Below are 23,921 nucleotides of genomic sequence, written 5' to 3' on the forward strand. Positions count from 1 at the left end.
ATAGAGTGGATGTGGAGAGGATGTTTCCACTAGTGGGAGAGTCTAGGACCAGAGGGCACAGCCTCAGAATTAAAGGACGACCCTTTAAGAAGGAGATGAGGAGGGATTTCTTTAGTCAGATGGTGGTGAATCTGTGGGATTTGTTGCTACTGACGGCTGTGGAGGCCACAAGTCAGTGGATATTTTGAATTGGAGATTGAAAGGTTCTTGGTTAAGGTTAATGGCAGGCCAGGTTATGGGGAGAAGGCAGGAGAATGGGGTTAGGAGGGAGAGATAGATCAGCCATGATTGACAGGCGGAGTAGACTTGATGGGCCGAATGGCCCAATTCTGCTCCTGTGACTTTATAAACATAAATGCAACAATTCTTACACTCTTCCTCCAGTGATACATCCCTCGGGAATAGAGTTCCATGTCGTTTTTAGTTTGATGGCTGGGAGGTTTGCAAGGTAGCCCAGTGATGCCTGGTGTTCCATCTTATACCGCTGGCAATTCTCACCCCATCTGTACATCACCTGGACAATTTAAAACACAAAAACAGCTTCCACAGTCAAGCCGGCATTGGTGCATTTGTCTGGAGAAACCAAACTGGCTCTCCGGTGGATAGAAACATAGAAATTAGGTGCAGGAGTAGGCCATTCGGCCCTTCGAGCCTGCACCGCCATTCAATATGATCATGGCTGATCATCCAACTCAGTATCCCGTACCTGTTTCTCTCCATACCCTCTGATCCCCTTAGCCACAAGGGCCACATCTAACTCCCTCTTAAATATAGCCAATGAACTGGCCTCAACTACCCTCTGTGGCAGAGAGTTCCAGAGATTCACCACTCTCTGTGTGAAAAAAGGTTCTTCTCATCTCGGTTTTAAAGGATTTCCCCTTTATCCTTAAGCTGTGACCCCTTGTCCTGGACTTCCCCAACATCGTGAACAATCTTCCTGCATCTAGCCTGTCCAACCCCTTAAGAATTTTGTAAGTTTCTATAAGATCCCCTCTCAATCTCCTAAATTCTAGAGAGTATAAACCAAGTCTATCCAGTCTTTCTTCATAAGACAGTCCTGACATCCCAGGAATCAGTCTGGTGAACCTTCTCTGCACTCCCTCTATGGCAATAATGTCCTTCCTCAGATTTGGAGACCAAAAAACTGTACGCAATACTCCAGGTGTGGTCCCTCAACTGCAGTAGAACCCCTGCTCAACTCAAATCCTTTTGCTAGAAAGCTAACATACCATTTGCTTTCTTCACTGCCTGCTCACCTGCATGCCTACTTTTCAATGACTGGTGTATGACACCCAGGTCTCGTTGCATCTCCCCAAATCCTTTTAGATTAATATCTGAAAGCAGAAGGTAAAGATGCAGAAGGTGGGGAGACAAGATGAGAGAGATACAGCAGATCATGCCAAAGTACCATTCGCTTTACCCGTTCACTGCCTGCTGCACCTGCATGCCTACTTTCAAAATACCTGGTGTACCATGACACCCAGGTCTCGCTGCATCTCACCTGTTTCCTAGTCGGTCCCCCCCCACACCCCCCCCCCCCCCCCCCCCCCCATTGCTTTGTGTATCCCAGTGTCGTTGTGCCTTACCATGGCCTTGTGTGGGTTGGGACTGGCAGCGTCCACACATATCTTCCAGCGACTGTCTTCTGCCAGCTCCACGATGCGCAGCTGCACCCTGGGCCTGCCCCTGGCACTACCCACCGTGCCAGACAGCTGGTAACCCTGCAGCCTGCCATCAGACGTCGTGGCTTTGGCAATGATGGTGAGCGAGGGGGTTCCCAGCTCCTCCGACAGCAGCTGTCATTGGACAGAAACACCACTTCCAGTTCATAGAAACATAGACAATAGGTGCAGGAGTAGGCCATTCGGCCCTTCAAGCCAGCACCGCCATTCAATATGATCATGGTTAATCATCCACGATCAGTACCCCGTTCCTGCCTTCTCCCCATATCCCTTGATTCCATTAGCCCGAAGAGCTAAATCTAACTCTCTCTTGAAAACATCCAGTGAATTGGCCTCCACTGCCCTCTGTGGCAGAGAATTCCACAGCATTTCAGTCTCAGTTTATTGTCATGTGCAGTTAGTGTTGCCACTGTCCCGTATTAGCTGCGACATCCCGTATATTGGGGCTAAATCGGTTTGCCCCGTACGGGACCGCCCTTGTCCCGTATTTGACCGCTACTACTCGGGTCGAGGGGACTGTCGGGTCGGAGCGCTGTGTCCGGCCCCCGCCTCACCCGTCCCGACGTAGTGCAGCCCATGGAGTGCAGCAGCAGCAGCAGCAGCAGCAGCGCCTCGCCCGTGGCCCCGTCGGTCGGTCGGCAGCCCGGCCAGCTGTCCGACCTTCGGACCTTCGCTGACCGCCGACACCACCAACTCATCATTCACCCAGCCACGGCCGAGTGGGTCAACGAATTGCAGTGGGAAACTTGTCCCTGATTTGGGAGCGAGATAGTTGGCAGGCCTGCGTGCAGTTCAGTGATCAGTACGAGCTGCTTTTAATTTCATTGTACATGTATAGTGACAATAAATGGCATATCTATATCTATATCTATCAAGGAGATGGATTTCATGCTGTGGTTTCATAACATTCTGAGCGCTGCAGTGTTTAAAACCATAAGGAAAGAAGTTACAGTCCAGGTACAGTGGAAGGTTTGTGTTGTGGAACAACTATACATGATTACAATCGAGCCATTGACATTGTACAGAGAGATTTAAGAGTGTGGGACGCTCGTAATACTCGTGGCCAGCACGCAAATAGTCGCTTGGATTGAGTGCCATCTTGGAAGTACCAGCATCAAGTGATGGGCAGGCCAGGCCACTCGGCCCATCATACCAGCCATTCACCCTACCTATTCCGCTCATCATCCCGTACATCTTTATAAGAGCATCTCTCATCCTCCCACACTCCAAGGAATAAAGTCCTAGCCTGCCAACCTATAACCCAGCCTCTCAAGTCCTAGCGACATCCTCATAAGTCTTCATAAATCTTCTCTGCACTCTTTCAGGCTTAGCAGCACCTTCCCCACCCTTATGATTTGTGATACCACAGTGCAGTGTTCAGACTGAATTGGCCAGTGTCGACCTAAATGTCATGAAAGTCTCAGCATGAAATCCATTTACAAGAGTTCCCAGCCACGCTTTAGGCTTCAGACACAGCGCGGAAACAGGGTCTTCGTCCCAATGAATCTATGCTGACCAGCGATCACCCCGCACACTAACACTATCCTACTCACTAGGGACAATTTACAGAAGCCAATTAACCTACAAACCCGCACGTCTTTGGAGTGTGGGAAGAAACCGGAGCACCCGGAGAAAACCCACGCAGGTCACGGGGAGAACGTGCAAACTCCGTACAGACAGCGCCCGTAGTCAGGATAGGACCCGGGTCTCTGGCGCTGTGAGGCAGCAGCTCTACCCGCTGCACCACCATGCCGACATGTGAAACAAACCTCTTCAGAAGATTGACTGCTGCTGGGCTGCTGCCTGGTCTTTGAGCTCAAGGTTCTACCAGCTGATTGCCTCTTGCTTGCCACCTGCAACCACACAGATAATGAGGCGAATTAGTGCCTGGAACAGCATGGACTGAAGCTTGAAGTTCATCGAGATCCTGGTGCAATCTTAAAATAAAGGGCCTGTCCCGCTTGGCCGTCATTTGTGCTTCGTTTACACGTCATATGTAAAATAGGTCAACGCATCATGACGCATGGGTGACGCATGCATTGCGCGCGGTGAGGCGTGGAATCGCATGCAGTGGTGTGCGGTATCGTGCAGCGCTCCAGAATTTCATAGTGTAACAAAATCCTCGCGCACCGCCTGCGTGACGTATCGCGTACACACGCTGATGCATTAGCTACACACGCTGATGCATTAGCTACACACGCTGATGCATTAGCTACACACGCTGATGCATTAGCTACACACACTGACGCATTAGCTACACACACTGATGCATTAGCTACACACGCTGACGCATTAGCTACACACGCTGATGCATTAGCTACACACGCTGACGCATTAGCTACACACACTGACGCATTAGCTACACACACTGATGCATTAGCTACACACGCTGACGCATTAGCTACACACACTGACGCATTAGCTACACACACTGATGCATTAGCTACACATGCTGACGCATTAGCTACACACGCTGAACCATTAGCTACACACACTGATGCATTAGCTACACATGCTGACGCATTAGCTACACACGCTGAACCATTAGCTACACACGCTGAACCATTAGCTACACACGCTGATGCATTAGCTACACACGCTGAACCATTAGCTACACACGCTGATGCATTAGCTACACACACTGATGCATTAGCTACACACGCTGACGCATTAGCTACACACGCTGATGCATTAGCTACACATGCTGACGCATTAGCTACACACGCTGATGCATTAGCTACACACGCTGACGCATTAGCTACACACGCTGAACCATTAGCTACACACGCTGATGCATTAGCTACACACGCTGAACCATTAGCTACACACGCTGATGCATTAGCTACACACGCTGAACCATTAGCTACACACGCTGATGCATTAGCTACACACGCTGACGCATTAGCTACACACGCTGACGCATTAGCTACACACGCTGATGCATTAGCTACACACGATGCATTAGCTACACACGCTGCATTAGCTACACACACTGATGCATTAGCTACACACACTGATGCATTAGCTACACACGCTGATGCATTAGCTACACACGCTGATGCATTAGCTACACACGCTGATGCATTAGCTACACGCTGATGCATTAGCTACACACGCTGATGCATTAGCTACACACGCTGATGCATTAGCTACACACGCTGACGCATTAGCTACACACGCTGATGCATTAGCTACACACGCTGATGCATTAGCTACACACACTGATGCATTAGCTACACACGCTGATGCATTAGCTACACACGCTGATGCATTAGCTACACACGCTGATGCATTAGCTACACACGCTGTATCGCGTGGTGACACAAGGTTACGTCACCGTGCGTCAACGTCTGTAAACATGCGATGCCGCGCGCCGCCCATACGCAGTCGGCCCGCCTTTTACGCGTCATGTAACCTCTAACCTCATCCACACAGACCACTTCCTGGGTTTCTTGCTGGCCTGTCTTGTTGTACTCCTGCCTGGCTGATCTGTACGTATGAGGGCTGCTGCTAACAGACGTCTCTGTTGTTGCTGTAGCAATAAAATCTGTAGTTCGTCCATGATGGTCATGATGCAGAATAGGGACGCAGGGTATTCTAATGAGTCACGCGCACCAGACGGCTGCGCTGACGCATAATTACACGTGATTTTCACGCCACGTCGCGTCGACCTATTTTACATATGACGTGTAAATGAGGCGCAAATAACTTCAAGTGGGACAGGCCCTTAACCATCTTCACCATCCACTACACGCACCACCAATGTTGATGCCATGGTAACTCCAGCAGCTGTATGAGACATTGGTGAGACCACATTTAGAGTATTGTGTTCTGTTGTGGGCACCTTGTTATAGGGAATATATTGTCAAGCTGGAAAGGGTGCAGTGATGATTTACGAGGATGTTGCCAGGACTAGAGGGTGTGAGCTATAGGGAGAGGTCGAGTAGGCTGGGTCTCTATTCCATGGAGGGCAGCAGGATGAGGGGCGATCTTGTAGAGGTGAATAAAATCATGAGAGGAATAGATCGGGTAGATGCACAGAGTCTCTTGCCCAGAGTCAGGGAATTAAGGACCAGAGGAAATAGGTTCAAGGTTTTTAGGTTTAAAAGGGGGAAAGAGGTGGGTGTATGGAACAAGCTGCCAGAGGAGGTAGTTGAGGCTGGGACTATCCTAACGTTTAAGAAACAGTTAGACAGGTACATGGATAGGACAGGTTTGGAGGGATATGGGCCAAACGTGACAAGTGAGACTAGTGTGACTGAGAGGGGAGGGAGTTTTGGCGAATAAAGGGGTGAAAATTCACAGGGAAACGTCATGCAGAAGTGAAGAATGCGTTTTTTTGAGTGAGCTAGCACGGACTTGATGGGCCAAATGACCTCTGTCCGCATCGCACTGAAATGTTAACTTACCTCGCTGGTGTGAACGGAATTGAACTTCATTTCGAAGAAGTCCGTGTTTATTCTCTGCGGAAATATACGTTTAAAAATGAATCGCATTGTACATTCTCACCAACAGAGTTGGTCGAGTGACAATTACTCGGCAAACATCGCCACACTGAAACGTATCAGTTTACAGCAAGAAAAGATCTCTCTCCCTCTCACCCAGAGGGTGGCGGGCGTATGCAACCAGCTGCCGGACCAGGGAGTTGAGGCAGAGTCTAGAACATTATATAACCATATAACCATATAACAATTACAGCACGGAAACAAGCCATCTCGACCCTTCTAGTCCGTGCCGAACACATAATCTCCCCTAGCCCCATACACCTGCGCTCAGACCATAACCCTCCATTCCCTTCCCATCCATATAACTATCCAATTTATTTTTAAATGATAAAAACGAACCTGCCTCCACCACCTTCACTGGAAGCTCATTCCACACAGCCACCACTCTCTGAGTAAAGAAGTTCACCCTCATGTTACCCCTAAACTTCAGTTCCTTAATTATCAAGTCATGTCCCCTTGTTTGGATCTTCCCCACTCTCAGTGGGAAAAGCTTTTCCACGTCAACTCTGTCTATCCCTCTCATCATTTTAAAGACCTCTATCAAGTCCCCCCTTAACCTTCTGCGCTCCAAAGAATAAAGCCCTAACTTGTTCAACCTTTCTCTGTAACTTAGTTGCTGAAACCCAGGCAACATTCTAGTAAATCTCCTCTGTACTCTCTCTATTTTGTTGACATCCTTCCTATAATTAGGCGACCAAAATTGTACACCATACTCCAGAATTGGCCTCACCAATGCCTTGTACAATTTTAACATTACATCCCAACTTCTATACTCAATGCTCTGATTTATAAAGGCCAGCACACCAAAAAAGCTTTCTTTACCACCCTATCTACATGAGATTCCACTTTCAGGGAACTGTGCACAGTTATTCCCAGATCCCTCTGTTCACCTACATTCTTCAATTCCCTACCATTTACCATGTATATTTAATGGACACTTGGACAGGTAGATGTTTAGAGGGAAGATAGACGCAAAATGCTGGAGTAACTCCACGGGACAGGTTTAGAGGGATATAGACCAAAGTGTAGATGGGGCATGTTGGTCAGCATAGGCAAGTTGGGCCAAAGGGCCTGTTTTCGCACTGTGCGACTCAATAACCTGGTCACTATTGTCTTGTACTCTGGAGAAGTCACAGCGAATCAAAGAGGAAATAAAAATACATTTGTAGGATATCAGAAATAAACCATGAGTGGAATAGATCGGGTAGACGCACAGAGGATGGGAATCGAGAAACAGATCACGCAGGTTTAAGGTAAGGGGGGGGGGGGGGGATTTAATAAGAAACTGAGGGGCAATTTTATCACACAGAGTGGGGTGGGTGTATGGAACGAGCTGCCGGAGGAGGTAGTTGAGGCTGGGACTGTCCCAGCATTTAAGATACAATCAGACAGATACATGGATAGGACAGGTTTGGAGGGGTACAGACCAAATGCAGGCAGGTGGGACTAGTGTAGCTGGGACATGTTGGCCGGTGTGGGTAAGTTGGGTCGAAGGGCCTGTTTCCACGCTGTATCACTCCATAAAAAGACTAAAGAGGACTGCATAAAGTTGTAAACTCTGCCCAGGCCATCGCGGGCGGTGACCTCCCCACCATCGAAGGGATTTACCGGAATCACTGCCACCAGCATCAAAGACCCACACCATCCTGGTGTTTATTACTATTTCCGTCACAACGGCCAATTTTGTAATTAGCTACAATTAGGTAACTAACTAATTATATGCTTTAATTTCAGGTCATCCAAGTAAGATTGTTTCATAATTGTTTCAGAATGCTTCGATCTATAATAACTGAAAATTCCATTCAGTTCTCTTAATTTTTAAGAAAGTTATGGGCTTTTGACTGTCCTCAATCCCAGCGTTGGCGTTAAGTCAATGGAAAAACAAGATGCTAATTTCCGTGTATGAAAATGACCATAACTTTTTAAATACTGAAGATATGAAAGTGAATTAGGTGTCAAATTAAACTTCTTTTTATGCTTTATCTGATGGGATAAATTGCAGGCTTGATTTTTTTAAATCTCAAAATGTTGTAACATTGCTACAAGAATTGGAGATTATAAATCTACATTGTCTGCAGATGCTGAGAAGTGTGGTCAGCTCTGGCTGAACAAACTCTAATCTTGTGGTGTGGACTCGATTAGAAGATCTCATGGATTTATTTATAGGATGGGAAAAGACAGTTGACTTATCTATTGAATCTTCCTCCAAGCACCTTAAACAGACAGTATGTCCTCTTGTTTCCGATCCCTTGACTCTGGCTAAAGGCCTGTGTATTCACCCTCTGCTGTTAAATCTTTCCCCACTCACCTTAAACCTCTGCCCTCTGGTTCCTCATTCCCCTACTCTGGGTGAAAGACTCTGTGCATCCACCCGATCTATTCCCGACATCATTTATACAGCTCTAAAAGATCACTCCCTCAGCCTCCTGCGCTCCAAGGAATAAAGTCCAAGCCTGCCTATAGCTCAGGCCCTCGAGACCTCGTAAACCTTCTCTGTGCTCTTTCTCTGCCTCAGAGGGTGGTGGAGGCCATTTAGAACGGAGATGAGGGCAAACCTTTTCACCCAGAGTTGTGAATCCGTGGAATTCTCTGCATCAGAGGGCAGTGGAGGCCGGTGGAGGAGAGCTAAACATTTAGAACAGGAGTAGGATGAGGGCAAACCTTTTCACCACCCAGAGTTGTTCTCTCCATACCCCCTGATCCCCTTAAAGGGCCACATCCGTCTTAAATTCCAATCTGCATCAACTACCCTCTGTGGCGAGAGGAGGCCAATTCTCTGCGTGAAAAAATTCTTCTTTCAAGAGAGAGCTAGATAGGGCTCTTAAAGATAGGGGAGTCAGGGGATATGGGGAGAAGGCAGGAACGGGGTACTGATTGGGGATGATCAGCCATGATCACATTGAATGGCGGTGCTGGCTCGAAGGGCCGAATGGCCTTCTCCTGCACCTGTTGTGTATTGTCTTTCCAGCTTGACAACATTTCCTATGACACGGTGCCCAGAACTGAACACAATATTCTAAATGCGGTCTCACCAACGTCTTATACAACTGCAACATGACCTCCCAACTTCTATACTCAATACTCTGACTGATGAAGGCCAAAGTGCCAAAAGCCCTCTTGACCACCTTATCTACCTGCGACTCGACCTTCAAGGAACCATGCACCTGTACTACTAGATCCCTCTGCTCTACAACACTACCCAGAGGCCAGCCATTCACTGTGTAGGTCCTGCTCGTCAGCCTTTACAAAATGCAACACCTCACACCTCTCTGTATTAAATTCCACCGGCCATTCCTCAGCCTAAGCAACGAAGATGGTGCTGCGGTCTTTGACAACCATCTTGTCTATCTGTAAAACCACCCACCTATTTATCACCCCATATATGTGTGATGTCAGTGATCTCGGACGGAGGTTATGAATGGCTGCCCCTAACAATAGAGGTGCAGGTTTAGGCCATTCGGCCCTTCAAGCCAGCACCGCCATGCACCGTGATCATGGCTGATCATCCACATTCAGTATCCCATTTCTGCCTTCTCCCCATATACCCTGACTCCGTTATCTTTAAGACCCCTATCTAACTCTCTCTTGAAAGCATCCAGAGAATTGGCCTCCACTTCCTCCAATTCCACGGATTCACAACTCCCCTGTGTGAAAAAGTGTTTCCTCGTCTCCGTTCTAAATGGTTTACCCCTTATTCTTAAACTGTGGCCCCTGGTTCTGGACTCCCCCAACATCGGGAACATGTTTCCTGCCTCTAGCGTGTCCAATTATCTTATATGTGTCAATAAGATGCCCTCTCATCCTTCTAAATTCCAGAGTCTAGCAACATATGACGGTCCCACAAACACTACTCACCCGCCACTGACTGGGGACTTCGAGACAGCCGTGATATGGGCGGGACGGTGGCGCAGCGGGTAGAGCTGCTGCCTCACAGTGCCAGAGGCCCGGGTTCCATCCCGACTATGGGTGCTGTCTATACGGAGTTTGCACGTTCTCCCAGTGACCTGCGTGGGTTTTCTCCGGGTGCTCCGGTTTCCTCCCACACTCTAAAGACGTGCAGTTTTGCAGGTTAATTGGCTTGGTGGAATTGTAAATTGTCCCTTAGTGTGTGTGGGATAGTGTTAGTGTGCGGGGATCGCTGGTCGGCACCGACTCGGTGGGCCGAAGGGCCTGTTTCCGTGCTGTATCTCAAAGCTAGACTGGCCGAAGTGAGAGAGGGAGACGACATACCCTGCTGCCCGACACAGAGTGGGAGTGCTGTCCGCTGCCGTGGGCCGATGACCAGTGCCGCTGCCCACCCGCCTTGCGCCCACTCCTGTGCCCGCCAGGGGTCCGCTCGCCCGAGGAGGAACTGCTCGAGGACCAGCTGCTTCCCTGCCGTGAATGACTGCTGGATGAAGAACTCCCAATCACAGTGCCATCTTGTAACCTGGACTGTAAACAAGGCAAGGGTTACATCGAACATTGACACAGAGTGCTGGAGTAACTCAGCGGGTCAGGCAGCATCTGTGGAGAACATGGATAGGTGACGTTTCACAGAGTGCTGGAGTAACTCAGCGGGTCAGGCAGCATCTGTGGAGAACAGGGATAGGTGACGTTTCACAGAGTGCTGGAGTAACTCAGCGGGTCAGGCAGCATCTATGGAGCTAAGGAAATAGGTAACGTTTCGGGTCGAAACCCTTCCGGGTTTCGGCCCGAAACGTTGCCTATTTCCAGAAGGGTTTCGGCCCGAAACGTTGCCTATTTCCTTCGCTCCATAGATGTTGCTGCACCATAACTCAGCGGGTCAGGCAGCATCTGTGGAGAACATGGATAAGTGACGTTTCACAGAGTGCTGGAGTAACTCAGTGGGTCAGGGAGGCAGCATCTGTGGAGAACATGGATAGGTGACGTTTTGGGTCGAGACTTCTTCAGACTGAGAGTCCGGGGAAAGGGAAACGAGAGATATAGATGGTGATGTGGAGAGATATAGAACAAATGAATGAAAGATATGCAAAAAAGTAACAATGATCAAGGAAACAGGCCATTGTTAGCTGTGGTTGAGGTGAAAACTGGTCACAGACAATGAAACAATAACACGCCGAGTTAAACTAGTGCAGCAACTCGAGTGGGGGAGGGATGGAGAGAGAGGGGGTGCAAGGGTTACTTGATGTTAGAGAAATCAACCTTCATACCTGCTGGGGTGTAAGCTGCCCAAGTGAAATATGAGGTGCTGCTCCTCCAGTGTGTGTGTGTGTGTGGCCTCACTCTGACAATGGCCCAGGACATAGAGGTCAGTGTGGGAATTGGACTCTGCCAATGGACGAGGGTTAAATGGATATTTCTCAGGCAGAGATAGATAGATTCTTGATCAGTACATATGTCAGAGGATAGCAGGGAGAAGGCAGGAGAATGGGGTTGGGAGGGAGAGGTAGATCAGCCATGATTGAATGGAGTAGACTTGATGGGCCGAATGGCCAAATTCTGCTCCTAGAAGTCCCTCCATTCCGTGCATGTGCCTATCCAAAAGTATCTTAAACACCACTATTGTATCTGCCTCCACCCCCACCCCTGGCAGCACGTTCCGGGCACCCACCACCCTCTGTGTAAAATACTAACAACAAACATCTGATCAATGTTCTCTTAAAGTGCTCCAAATTACTCCAGCACTCTTGGTCTTATTTTGTAAAACAATATCTGCAGTTCCAATGTTTCTACATCTCCTTAACGCTAGGCGCTTTAACCTTGATTTTTTTCCATCTGTGAATAAGGTTCTGACTGTCTACCCTATCCACACCGCTCATAATTTTATATACTTAGAAACATAGAAACATAGAAATTAGGTGCAGGAGTAGGCCATTCGGCCCTTCGAGCCTGCACCGCCATTCAATATGATCACGGCTGATCATCCAACTCAGTATCCCGTACCTGCCTTCTCTCCATACCCCCTGATCCCCTTAGCCACAAGGGCCACATCTAACTCCCTCTTAAATATAGCCAATGAACTGGCCTCAACTACCCTCTGTGGCAGAGAATTCCAGAGATTCACCACTCTCTGTGTGAAAAAAGTTCTTCTCATCTCGGTTTTAAAGGATTTCCCCTTTATCCTTAAGCTGTGACCCCTTGTCCTGGACTTCCCTTGTCGGGAGCAATCTTCCTGCATCTAGCCTGTCCAACAATAAAAGAATTTTGTAAGTTTCTATAAGATCCCCTCTCAATCTTCTAAATTCTAGAGAGTATAAACACAAGTCTATCCAGTCTTTCTTCATAAGACAGTCCTGACATCCCAGGAATCAGTCTGGTGAACCGTCTCTGCACTCCCTCTATGGCAATAATGTCCTTCCTACTTCATGTTCATCGGAGCAGAATTAGGCCATTCGGCCCATCGAGTCTACTCCACCATTCAACCATGGCTGATCTATCTCTCCCTCCTAACCCCATTCTCCTGCCTTCTCCCCGTAACCCCTGACACCCATATCAATCCTGACAATATCTGCTAAGTATTTATTGCTCTCAGGCAGTGTCCACATTGTATTTTCTGGCTGCGTTAGTTTTGAATGCGTGGGTTTGTTAGTTGGGGGCGTCTGGAATTTCCCTGAGGGGATCAATGAAGTATTTATTATTATTATTATTATTATTAATGAAAATATCCACTGACTTGTGGCCTCCACAGCCGTCTGTGGCAATTAATTCCACAGATTCACCACCCTCTGGCTAAAGAAATTCCTCCTCATCTCCTTCCTAAAGGAACGTCCTTTAATTCTGAGGCTGTGCCCTCTGGTCCTAGACTCTCCCACTAGTGGAAACCTCCTCTCCACACCCACTCTATCCAGGCCTTTCACCCACTGTTCTCGGACAGACGCAGTACCTGTGAGCGCGTCATTTCCATGAACACGTTTGTTCCAGGAGTTTGTTGAAGGGGTAACTCCTCTTTCTCCAGCGGGCGAACCATTTTCGTAGCAGCTTTGGATCCGGTCTGGAGCTCCAGCATTAACTTGGTGATTGGTGCGTGCGCAGGGACTGGCGAAGAGAAACCGCGTTTGTTATAACGTCTTCAACCGTACGTTATACAGTAGAACTTCAGGAGGGAAGTAGCTCTGCCAACAGGCATGGAGCACAAACTACATGGACTTACAGTGACGAGTGGAAAGGATTGTGGATGTGCAAAGATTGGGTGGGGGGGGGGGGGGGGGGTGTGAGGGAGTCAGTCACTCCACGCGTACGACAGGGGGAGGAGTTGGCGCTACAGCAGCTGAACCGAGTGGAAACGGGTCTGTACGGGATGTACAGTACACAGCAAATGTGGGGCCATTCCCCAGTTTAGGGAGTCGTCGCCTCCATTCCTCTTGTCCCGTGGGCCGTTGTCCCTCTGGTCGCCCCAGCCCCCTCTCACAGGCAAAGGTATGTTAGCTTTACAGCTGCAAAAGGATTTGAGTATACATTCAGGGAGGTTCTATTGCAGTTACACGGTCTTGGTGAAAACACACCCTTCGGTTGTGTCGAGTTTTGGTCTCCAATCTGAGGAAGGACCCCCCCCCCACACTAACACTCCTTTAGAATCCTACACACACTAGGGACAATTCACAATTAAACCAAGCCAATTAACCTACAGGCTTGTAAGTCTTTGGAGTGTGGTAGGAAACCGGAGCTCCCTGAGAAAACCCACGCAGGTCACGGGGTGAACGCGCAAACTCCGTACAGACAGCGCCCGAGGTCGGGATGGAACCCGGGTCTCTGGCTCTGTGAGGCAGCAGCTCTACCCGCTGCGCCACCGTGCCGCGGCTTTGCATACAGTTCAGTGAGAATCGCCCGGGTCTGTACGGGATGTACAGTACACAGCCCACAGTCCATGTACAAGAGTGGCCATGTTGGGGCCATTCCCCAGTCCCGGGTGTAGGCGGCCACAAAGGCCCGTAGCAACCGTCGCCTCCATTCCTCTTGTCCCGTGAGCCGTTGTCCCTCTCGGTGGCGGGGGGGCTCGAAGGGGGGGGGGGGGGGGGGGGGGTCACACAGGCAACATCGAGGGTGCGGAGGTATCTGTACACTGCGGACGGCCTGATTCTAATCATGTATAATCTTGCCGCTGACTGGAATAGCACGCAACAAATAAAGCTTTTCACTGTACCTCAGTACACGTGACAATAAACTCAACTACAAGCTTGTATCACCAGATACGAGAACAGCTTGCTGAAGGGAGAGCCGACAGATGTACACGCTGGAGAGGGTGCAGAGAAGATTTACGAGGATGTTGCCAGGACTAGAGGGTGTGAGCTACAGGGAGAGGTTGAGTAGGCTGGGTCTCTATTCCATGGAGCACAGGAGGATGAGGGGAGATCTTATAGAGGTGTATAAAATCATGAGAGGAATAGATCGGGTAGAGTCGCTTGCCCAGAATAGGGGAATCGAGGACCAGAGGACATAGGTTCAAGGTGAAGGGTAAAGGATTTAATAGGAATTAATTTAATTAAGAGGGGTAACTCTTTCCACACAGAGGGTGGTGGGTGTATGGAACAAGCTGCCAAAGCAGGTAGTTGGGGCTGGGACTATCCCATCATTTAAGAAACGGTTTGACATGTACATGGATAGGACAGGTTGGGAGGGATATGGGCCAATTGCAGGCAGGTGGGACTAGTGTAGCTGGGACATGGGACTAGTGTAGCTGGGACATGTTGGTCGGTGTGGGCAAGTTGGGCTGAAGGGCCTGTTTCCACACTGTATCACTCTATGACTAATGTAGCTGGGACATTGTTGGCTAGTGTGGCCAAGTTGGGCTGAAGGGCCTGTTTCCGTGCTGTATCACTCTATGACTAATGTAGCTGGGACATTGTTGGCTAGTGTGGCCAAGTTGGGCTGAAGGGCCTGTTTCCGTGCCGTATCACTCTATGACTAAACCTCCCAGCGTTGCCCACTGTCCAAGGAAGGAAGGGTATTTGTGAAGGAATGACCTGGTTTGACGAGCAGCCTGGCAGCGTGGGTTCCCAGCAGCCTGTAGAGAGGGCTGTGTCGGACGTACAGGGCGTTTGCAACCTTGGTGTCCACACACATCTCCAGGCCAAAGGTGGTCATGCTGACACACGATGTCAGGTGGCTGGGCTTTGGAGCCGGACGCTGGGCTTTGTCCAAACACTCTGCTCCGTCCATTCCCAATGCAGAATAAATGTCCGCCTGCAGAGGAACAAGAGCAAAGTGTCGAACAACGTGGCCACAAATCTACACTCAGCTTTCACACGAGTTACAGTGAAACTCCAGCAAGCCACACGCCAACCCACACACAAACCCACACACAAACCTTCACGTAGAAACACAATCAGGATGGTGAACTGCTTGGATAGAGTGGATGTGGAGAGGATGTTTCCACTAGTGGGAGAGTCTAGGACCAGAGGTCACAGCCTCAGAATTAAAGGACGTTCCTTTAGGAAGGTGATGAGGAGGAATTTCTTTAGTGGTGAATCTGTGGGATTCTTTGCCACAAAAGGCTGTGGAGGCCACAAGTCAGTGGATATTTTTATGGCAGAGATAGATAGATTCTTGATTTGTACGGGTGTCAGAGGTTATAGGGAGAAGGAAGGAGAATGGCCCCTGGTTCTGGACTCCCCCAACATCGGGAACATGTTTCCTGCCTCTAGTGTGTCCAAACCCTTAATAATCTTATATGTTTCAATGAGATTCCCTCTCATCCTTCTAAACTCCAGAGTATACACGGATGGGAATGTCAAAGACTAGCTGGAAAGTAAGAGGGGGAAGGTTTAAAGGAGATGTGCGGGGCAGTTTAATTTTGCACAGAGGGCGGTGGGTGCCTGGAACGTGCTGCCAGGGGTGATGATGGTGGAGGCCGATACGATAGTGGTGTTTAAGGGGCTTTTAGACAGGCACGTGGATATACAGGGATGTGGATCATGTGTTGACAGAAGAGGTTAATGTTGGCATGTTGGGCACAGAAGGGCCTTGTGGACCGAAGGGCCTGTTCCCGTGCTGCACGGTTCAGTGTTCCATGTTTGTAGCCCACAGCAACATGACTAGATGACCCTTTAAGTATTGTTAGATAAATGTGAAGCAAACTCACTTCGCTCCGAGACTGTTGGGAAGACTTGAACTTCTGATGTACAATGTTGGCCTCCTTAACTCCGGGCAAGATGGGCGACACTTTCACTGGCACCAAATTCTCAATGCTTCTTGAAACAGCAAACACCTCAGATCTGCAGGGACAACGTTGTCAATAAACGTCCTCGCAGAGTGATGTGTCAACAGAAGACTGAGTCACTCTCCTGGCATTTGTTGGCCCTTTGCAAGATCTCCTCACCCAACACCCCCTGCCCTCCCCCTTCACCAACAGCCAGCATTTCCCCAACCTATAGAAGGCACAGCTAGGATCCAAGTTCACTTTAGTTCCGAGATACAGCGCGGAAACAGGCCCTTCGGCCCATCGAGCCTGCGCCAACCAGCAATCCCCGCACATGAACACTATCCTACACACACACACACTAGGGACAATTTACAATTTACACTTACACCAAGCCAATTAGCCTAGAAATCCTGCACGATTTCGGAGTGTGGGAGGAAACCGAAGATCTCAGAGAAAAGCCACGCAGGTCACGGGGAGAACGTGCAAACTGCGTGCAGACGGCGCCCGCAGTCGGGGTGGAACCCGGGTCTCTGGCGCTGTGAGCGCTGCAAGGCAGCAACTCTACCGCTGCGCCACCGTGAATGCCCATATAGCTCCCTAAAGGTGGCAGCCCAGGTAGATGAGGCTGGCCAAGCAGGTTGTATGGTACTGCCTGCCTTCATCACCAGCCGCAGTGAGTACAAGACACAGGATTGAAGCCCTGCAGCAATTCAGTACGGTCCCATTTAGAGAATTGCGTGCAGCTGTGGTCGCCCTGTTACAGGACGGATGCGTTGGAGAGCGTGCAGTGGGGGTTCACCAGAACGCTGCGTGGATTGGAGTGTTGCAGCTGTAGACAAAGGATGGATAGAGATGATCGTGGTGTTGAAGATGCTTCTGGATGTACACGTGGACATGCAGGGATCGGAGGCTGATGGAAGATGACAGTTAAGGTAGGCATCGTGTTCAGCAGATTGTGGGCCGAAGAGCCAGTTCTTGTGCTGTATTTAAGAGGGAACTGCAGATGCTGGAGAATCGAAGGTTACACCAAAAAGCTGGAGAAACTCAGCGGGTGCAGCAGCATCTATGGAGCGAAGGAAATAGGCAACGTTTCGGGCCGAAACCAAGGGTTTCGGCCCGAAACGTTGCCTATTTCCTTCGCTCCATAGATGCTGCTGCACCCGCTGAGTTTCTCCAGCTTTTTGGTGTAACCTTGTGCTGTACTGTTCTGCTGTGCCTCACAGCACCAGAGACCCAGGTTCAACCCCGACCTCGGTTGTTGTCTGTGTGGAGTTTGCACGTTCTCCCTGTGACCGCGTGGGTTTCCTCTGGGTGCTCTGGTTTCCACCCACATCACAAAGATGCACAGAACAGTGTGCTCATTGGCCACTAGGGTGGAGGTGAGTGCTAGAATGTGGGGCAGGTAGTGGCAAGATCAGATTCATAGAATCATACATCATGGAAACAGGCCCTTCAGCCAAATGTATCCAAGCTGACCAAATGCCCCATCTAAGCGCGTCCCATTTGCCTGCGTTTTGTCCATTTCCCTGTAAGCGTTTACTACCCACATACCTGTCCAATGGTCTTCATGGGGAATGGTAGAACAGGAACCTGAGGGGCAACATTTACACACAGTGGGTGTATGGAACAAGCTGCCAGGGGAGGTTGGTGAGGCTGGGACATATTGGACATGGATAGGAAAGGTGTAGAGGGATATGGCCCGAAGGTGGGCAGGTGGGACTAATTTGGAAGATGCAACATGGTCGGCATGGACATGTGGGCTGAAGGGCCTGTTTCCGCACTGTGTGACTATCACTGAGCAGGCAGTTTGATGGTGAATAGACAGCGTAGATGCAAGAAGCCACAATAATTAAAACCTTAAAAACTAAGAACTGCAGATGCTGGTTTACACAAAAGGACATAGAGTGCTGGACTAACTCAGCGGGTCAGGCCGAATCGCCTACTCCTCCACCTATTTTTGATAAACCCCCTCAAGCAGCGGCCTTGATGTGCCCCCACTGCTCGCGTGTGTGTATGTGTGTATGTGTGTGTGTGTGTGTGTGTGCGCATGCGGGCGTGTGCGTGTGCGTACGTGTGTGCGTGCGTGTGCGCGTGTGTGTGCGCGTGCGTGTGTGTGCATGTGTGTGTTAGTGTGTGTGCATGTGTGTGTGTGTGTGTGTGTGTTTGCGTGTGTGTGCGTGTGTGTGCGTGCATGTGCGTGTGTGCGTATGTGTGCGTGTGTGTGTGTGTGTGCGTATGTGTGCGTGTGTGTGTGCGTGTATGTGTGTGTGTGTGTGCGTGTGTGTGCGTGTGTGTGCGCACGTGCGTGCGTGTGTGTGTGTTAGTGTGTGTGCATGCGTGTGTGTGTGTGTGTGTGTGTGTGCGTGTGGGTGTGTGTGTGTGTGCATGCGTGTGCATGTGCGTGTGGGTGTGTGCGTGTGCGTGCGTGTGTGCGTGTGCGTGTGTGGCTCGATCATCAATCTCGTGGGTAGGGTTGCCAACTTTCTCGCTCCCAAATAAGGGACAAAAGGCCAAAATACGGGACAAATTCCCCACGGCAATTCGTTGAGCGACTGGGCCGTGACTGGGTGAATGATGAGTTGGCCCCGGGTGCTGGACTGCACACAAAGCCCAGCCGGTGGGGCCAGCTGTGGAGTTTTGGCCCTGGGGCCGCGTGACCTTGTGCGTCCCGTCCAACTCATGAACCGATGATCGGCCGTGAGAAGGAGGGGTGGTGGTGGTGTCGGCGGTCAGCGAAGGTCCGAAGGTCGGACAGCTGGCCGGGCTGCCGACCGACCGACGGGGCCACGGGCGAGGCGCTGCTGCTGCTGCTGCTGCTGCTGCACTCCATGGGCTGCACTACGTCGGGACGGGTGAGGCGGGGCCGGACGACGCTCCGACCTGACAGTCCCCTCGACCCGAGTAGTAGCGGTCAAATACGGGACAAGGGCGGTCCCGTACGGGGCAAACCAATTTAGCCCAAAATACAGGATGTCCCGGCTAATACGGGACAGTTAGCAACACTACCCGCGGGCCATGTATGGTCCCAGAAGACAAGACACTGGACAACCAGGTCATCTCTGATGGGCCTCCAGTACTGTGTTACTCCAGCACATTATATCCTATCATTGAAGCTTCCCCCCCCCGACTTCCCAGAGAGATGGTGAAACACAGGGAAGATGGTAGTCGGTACTTCAAGGTGATGATCTGCTTCTCCTGCTGTACGGGCAGGCTGTCCATCCGTAGACTGCCCTCCTTCACGTTCACCTTCACCGATACATCCAGCGGCAGGGCAGAGTGCATTTTCGCGGTGAGCTCCAGACCGGACTGCAGGAAGGGAGTGTTTATTCCTAGCACGGCCTTGCTGTGAATGGCCACACTGTGGGGGACAACAGGGACAAGAGGATTAGACCGGCATCAAGGCACTGAAACCATCACAAACCAACCTCCCTTCTATCGCCTCCATCTACACCTCACGCTGCCTCGGCAAGGCCAGCAGCATCATCAAGGACCAGTCTCACCCCGGTCACTCCCTCTTCTCCCCTCTCCCATCGGGCAAGAGGTACAGAAGTGTGAAAACCAACGCACACCTCCAGATTCAGGGACAGTTTCTTCCCGGCTGTTATCAGGCAACTGAACCGTCCTCTCACCAAGTAGAGAGCGGTCCTGACCTCCCATCCACCTCATTGGTGACCCTTGGACTATCCTTGATCGGACTTTGCTGGCTTTACCTTGCACTAAACGTTATTCCTTGATCCTGTATCTGTACACTGTGGACGGCTCGATTGTAATCATCTATAGTCTTTCCGCTGACTGGTTAGCACGCAACAAACCATACCTCGCTACACGTGACAATAAACTAAACTAATATCATAAGTCCTAGGAGCAGAGGTAGGCCATTCGGCCCATCTAGTTCCCACCATTCAATCATGGCTGATCTTTCTCTCTCAACCTCATTCTCCTGCCTTCTCCCCATAACCCCTGACACCCGCACTAATCAAGAATCTATCTATCTCTGCCTTAAATATATCCACTGACTTGTGGCCTCCACAGCAGAAATTAATTCATTAGGGATCGGAGTAGAATTAGGCCCTTCAGCCCATCAAGCCTAGTCTGCCATTCAATCGTGGCTGATCCATCTCTCTCTCTCTCTGAACACCATTCTCCTGCCTTCTCCCCATAACCGTACAGATTCAATGGATATGGGGAGAAAACAGGAATGGGGGTACTGATTTTGGATGATCAGCCGTGATCACATTGAATGGCCGAATGGCACATTGCTGCATCTATGTTTCTATAAACTCCGACACCTATACAAGGACAAAGAATTCCATTCTTTGGCACACACACACACAAGTGAGTGTCCTTGTGAAGACTAGTTGAGGTGTACGTACCTCAGGTTGATCTGTGTCTTCAGTTCAATGTCGGCGTTGAGCAACTGGGTCAACGATGAGGTGGAGGCCGGGATCTTGGCTTCAACTGTTAGAGACAGAGAGTGGCGTCAGTCACAATGGCTGCCCTCTGGTGGCATGCTTCCTCAGTAGAAATCACACACAGCTTTATAAAAACAGGGAGTGTGGGGGCAAACCGAAGATCACCTATCCATGTTCTCCACAGATGCTGCCTGACCCGCTGAGTTACTCCAGCACTCTGTGAAACGTCACCTATCCATGTTCTCCACAGATGCTGCCTGACCCGCTGAGTTATGGTGCAGCAGCATCTAGGGAGCGTGTTGTTTTTGTGTACTATAATCCGCTCGTGGGTATTTTTCTCTCGGCACGGCTTGTCGTGTAAGGCTGATGGTACTCGTGTTTAGTGAGATCTGCCCTGCCTGGATAGCATGCATACAGTATTTATTCACCGTATGCATCTCAGTCCGTGTGACAATAACAAACCACCCCCGCTTAGTCAGTATCGCTGCTCCTTGTTAGGGCGGCACGGTGGAGCAGCGGGTAGAGCTGCTGCCTCACAGTACCAGAGACCCGGGTTCCATCCTGACTACGGGTGCTGTCTGTGCGGAGTTTGCACGTTCTCCCTGTGACCTGCATGGACTTTCTCAGAGATCTCCGGTTTCCTCCCACACTCCAAACACGTGCAGGTTCGTAGGCTAATTAGCCCGGTATAAATGTAAATTGTCCCCAGTGTGTGTAGGAAGGTGTTAGTGGTTGGGGATCGCTGGGCGGTGCGGACTCGGTGGGCTGAAGGGCCTGTTTCTTCGCTGTGTCTCTTGACCGATTGGCCAGGTGGACGGAGGAATGGTTGATGGAATTTAATACAAAGAAGTGTGAGGTGTTACATTTTGGGACGTCGAACAAGGGCAGGACCTACACAGTGAATGGTCGGCCTCTGGGTAGTGTTGTAGAGCAGAGGGATCTAGGAGTACAGGTGCATGGTTCCATGAAGGTCGAGTCGCAGGTAGATAAGGTGGTCAAAAAGGCTTTTGGCACTTTGGCCTTCATCAGTCAGAGTATTGAGTCTAGAAGTTGGGAGGTCATGTTGCAGTTGTATCAGACGTTGGTGAGACCGCATTTAGAATATTGTGTTCAGTTCTGGGCACCGTGTTATAGGAAAGATATTGTCAAGCTTGAAAGGGTTCAGAGAAGATTTACGAGGATGTTGCCAGGACTAGAGGGTGTGAGCTACAGGGAGAGGTTGAGTAGGCTGGGTCTCTATTCCATGGAGCGCAGGAGGATGAGGGGAGATCATATATAAAGGTATATAAAATCATGAGAGGAATAGATCGGGTAGATGCACAGAGTCTCTTGCCCAGAGTAGGGGAATCGAGGACCAGAGGACACAGGTTCAAGGTGAAGGGGAATAGATTTAATAGGAATCTGAGGGGTAACTTTTTCACACAGAGGGTGGTGGGTGTATGGAACGAGCTGCCAGAGGAGGTAGTTGGGGCTGGGACTATCCCAACGTTTAAGAAACAGTTAGACAGTTACATGGATTGGACAGGTTTGGAGGGATATGGACCAAGCGCAGGCAGGTGGGACTAGTGTAGCTGGGACATTGTTGGCTAGTATGGGCAAGTTGGGCTGAAGGGCCTGTTTCCACACTGTATCACTCTGTGACTAGTGTAGCTGGGACAATGTTGGCTAGTATGGGCATGTTGGGCTGAAGGGCCTGTTTCCACAGTGTATCACTCTGTGACTAGTGTAGCAGGGACATGTTGTGCCAGTGTGGACAAGTTGGGCTGAAGGGCCTGTATCCCCACTGTATCACTCTGTGACGACCTCCTGCGATCTGGTTGAGTTCCTCCAGTGCTCTGGGACTGTTTGGGACGTACCGTTGAGGTCGGCCTTGGCCACGGCCGCTGAGACCAGGGTGAGTTCGGTGGACATGCCCACGCACGTTGGCACAAAGCGGCGCAGCTCCATCGCCACCAGCGCCGCGCCCGGGCGCAATTCCAGCGGCTTCCTCAACCGCTCCAAGACTTTCCTCAGCATTCCCCGTTTCCCATCCATCCCGCTGAGTGACTGCCAGGGAGAATTACAACAGATCATTGGTTCTAGACGCAGAATCAGGCCATTCGGCCCATCACGTCTACTCCGCCACTGGTCTATCTCTCCCTGCCTTCTCCCCACAATAGATCGGGTAGAACGTCTGAGGAAACTGAGGAAGGACATTATTGCCATAGAGGGAGTGCAGAGAAGGTTCACCAGACTGATTCCTGGGATGTCAGGACTGTCTTATGAAGAAAGACTGGATAGACTTGGTTTATACTCTCTAGAATTTAGGAGATTGAGAGGGGATCTTATAAAAACTTACAAAATTCTTAAGGGGTTGGACATGCTAGATGCAGGAAGATTGTTCCCGATGTTGGGGAAGTCCAGGACAAGGGGTCACAGCTTAAGGATAAGGGGGAAATCCTTTAAAACCGAGATGAGAAAAATATTTTTCACACAGAGAGTGGTGAATCTCTGGAACTCTCTGCCACAGAGGGTAGTTGAGGCTAGTTCATTGGCTATATTTAAGAGGGAGTTAGATGTGGCCCTTGTGGCCAAGGGGATCAGAGGGTATGGAGAGAAGGCAGGTACGGGATACTGAGTTGGATGATCAGCCATGATCATATTGAATGGCGGTGCAGGCTCGAAGGGCCGAATGGCCTACTCCTGCACCTAATTTCTATGTTTCTATGTTTCTTTGTCCTTTCATTCTGAGGCTGTGAACACATCAGGCAACTGAACCATCCTACCACTACCAGACATCTCCAATTTCAGGTAGTCCCTGCTTTCTCCCTCCTTCCCCTCCCCTCTCCAGCTCTCCGACAGCCCACTGTCTCCACCTCTTCCTTTCTTCTTCCCACCCCCACCCCCTCACATCAGTCTGAAAAAGAGTCTCGTCCCGAAACGTCACCTATTTCCTTCGCTCCACAGATGTTGCCTCACCCGCTGAGTTTCTCCAGCATTTTTGTCCACTTTTGATTTTTCCAACATCTGCAGTTCTTTCTTAAACACACCACAACCAGAGAGCAGTTCTGAACTGATATCTACATCATTGGTGACGCTCGGACTATCTTTGATCGGACTTTACTGGCTTTACCTTGCACTAAACGTTATTCCCTTATCCTGTATCTGTACACTGTGGACGGCTCGATTGTAATCGTGTATTGTATTTCCGCTGACTGGTTAGCACGCAACAGAAGCTTTT

At 50.0% G+C, this 23,921-nt stretch overlaps 1 protein-coding gene across 1 annotated transcript in view; it reads right to left on the reverse strand.

The window, feature by feature from the left end:
• Positions 1 to 23,411, reverse strand: part of LOC129693558 (vitellogenin-like) — a 40,655-nt gene extending 17,244 nt beyond the window's left edge. The window contains exons 1-11 of the mRNA XM_055630355.1: positions 22,558 to 23,411; positions 20,663 to 20,747; positions 19,462 to 19,647; positions 16,230 to 16,362; positions 15,112 to 15,331; positions 13,035 to 13,186; positions 10,418 to 10,621; positions 6,092 to 6,145; positions 3,452 to 3,535; positions 1,587 to 1,796; positions 372 to 514 (exon numbers count right to left, since the gene is read on the reverse strand). Coding sequence (XP_055486330.1) covers positions 372 to 514; positions 1,587 to 1,796; positions 3,452 to 3,535; positions 6,092 to 6,145; positions 10,418 to 10,621; positions 13,035 to 13,186; positions 15,112 to 15,331; positions 16,230 to 16,362; positions 19,462 to 19,647; positions 20,663 to 20,747; positions 22,558 to 22,906 — 1,820 coding nt within the window. The 5' untranslated portion in view covers positions 22,907 to 23,411. The remainder of the gene's footprint in view (positions 1 to 371; positions 515 to 1,586; positions 1,797 to 3,451; positions 3,536 to 6,091; positions 6,146 to 10,417; positions 10,622 to 13,034; positions 13,187 to 15,111; positions 15,332 to 16,229; positions 16,363 to 19,461; positions 19,648 to 20,662; positions 20,748 to 22,557) is intronic.
• Between the last annotated feature and the right edge of the window lie 510 nt (positions 23,412 to 23,921).

The sequence above is a fragment of the Leucoraja erinacea genome, unplaced genomic scaffold (assembly GCF_028641065.1).
Source record: "Leucoraja erinacea ecotype New England unplaced genomic scaffold, Leri_hhj_1 Leri_347S, whole genome shotgun sequence".
Lineage (NCBI taxonomy): Eukaryota > Metazoa > Chordata > Chondrichthyes > Rajiformes > Rajidae > Leucoraja > Leucoraja erinaceus.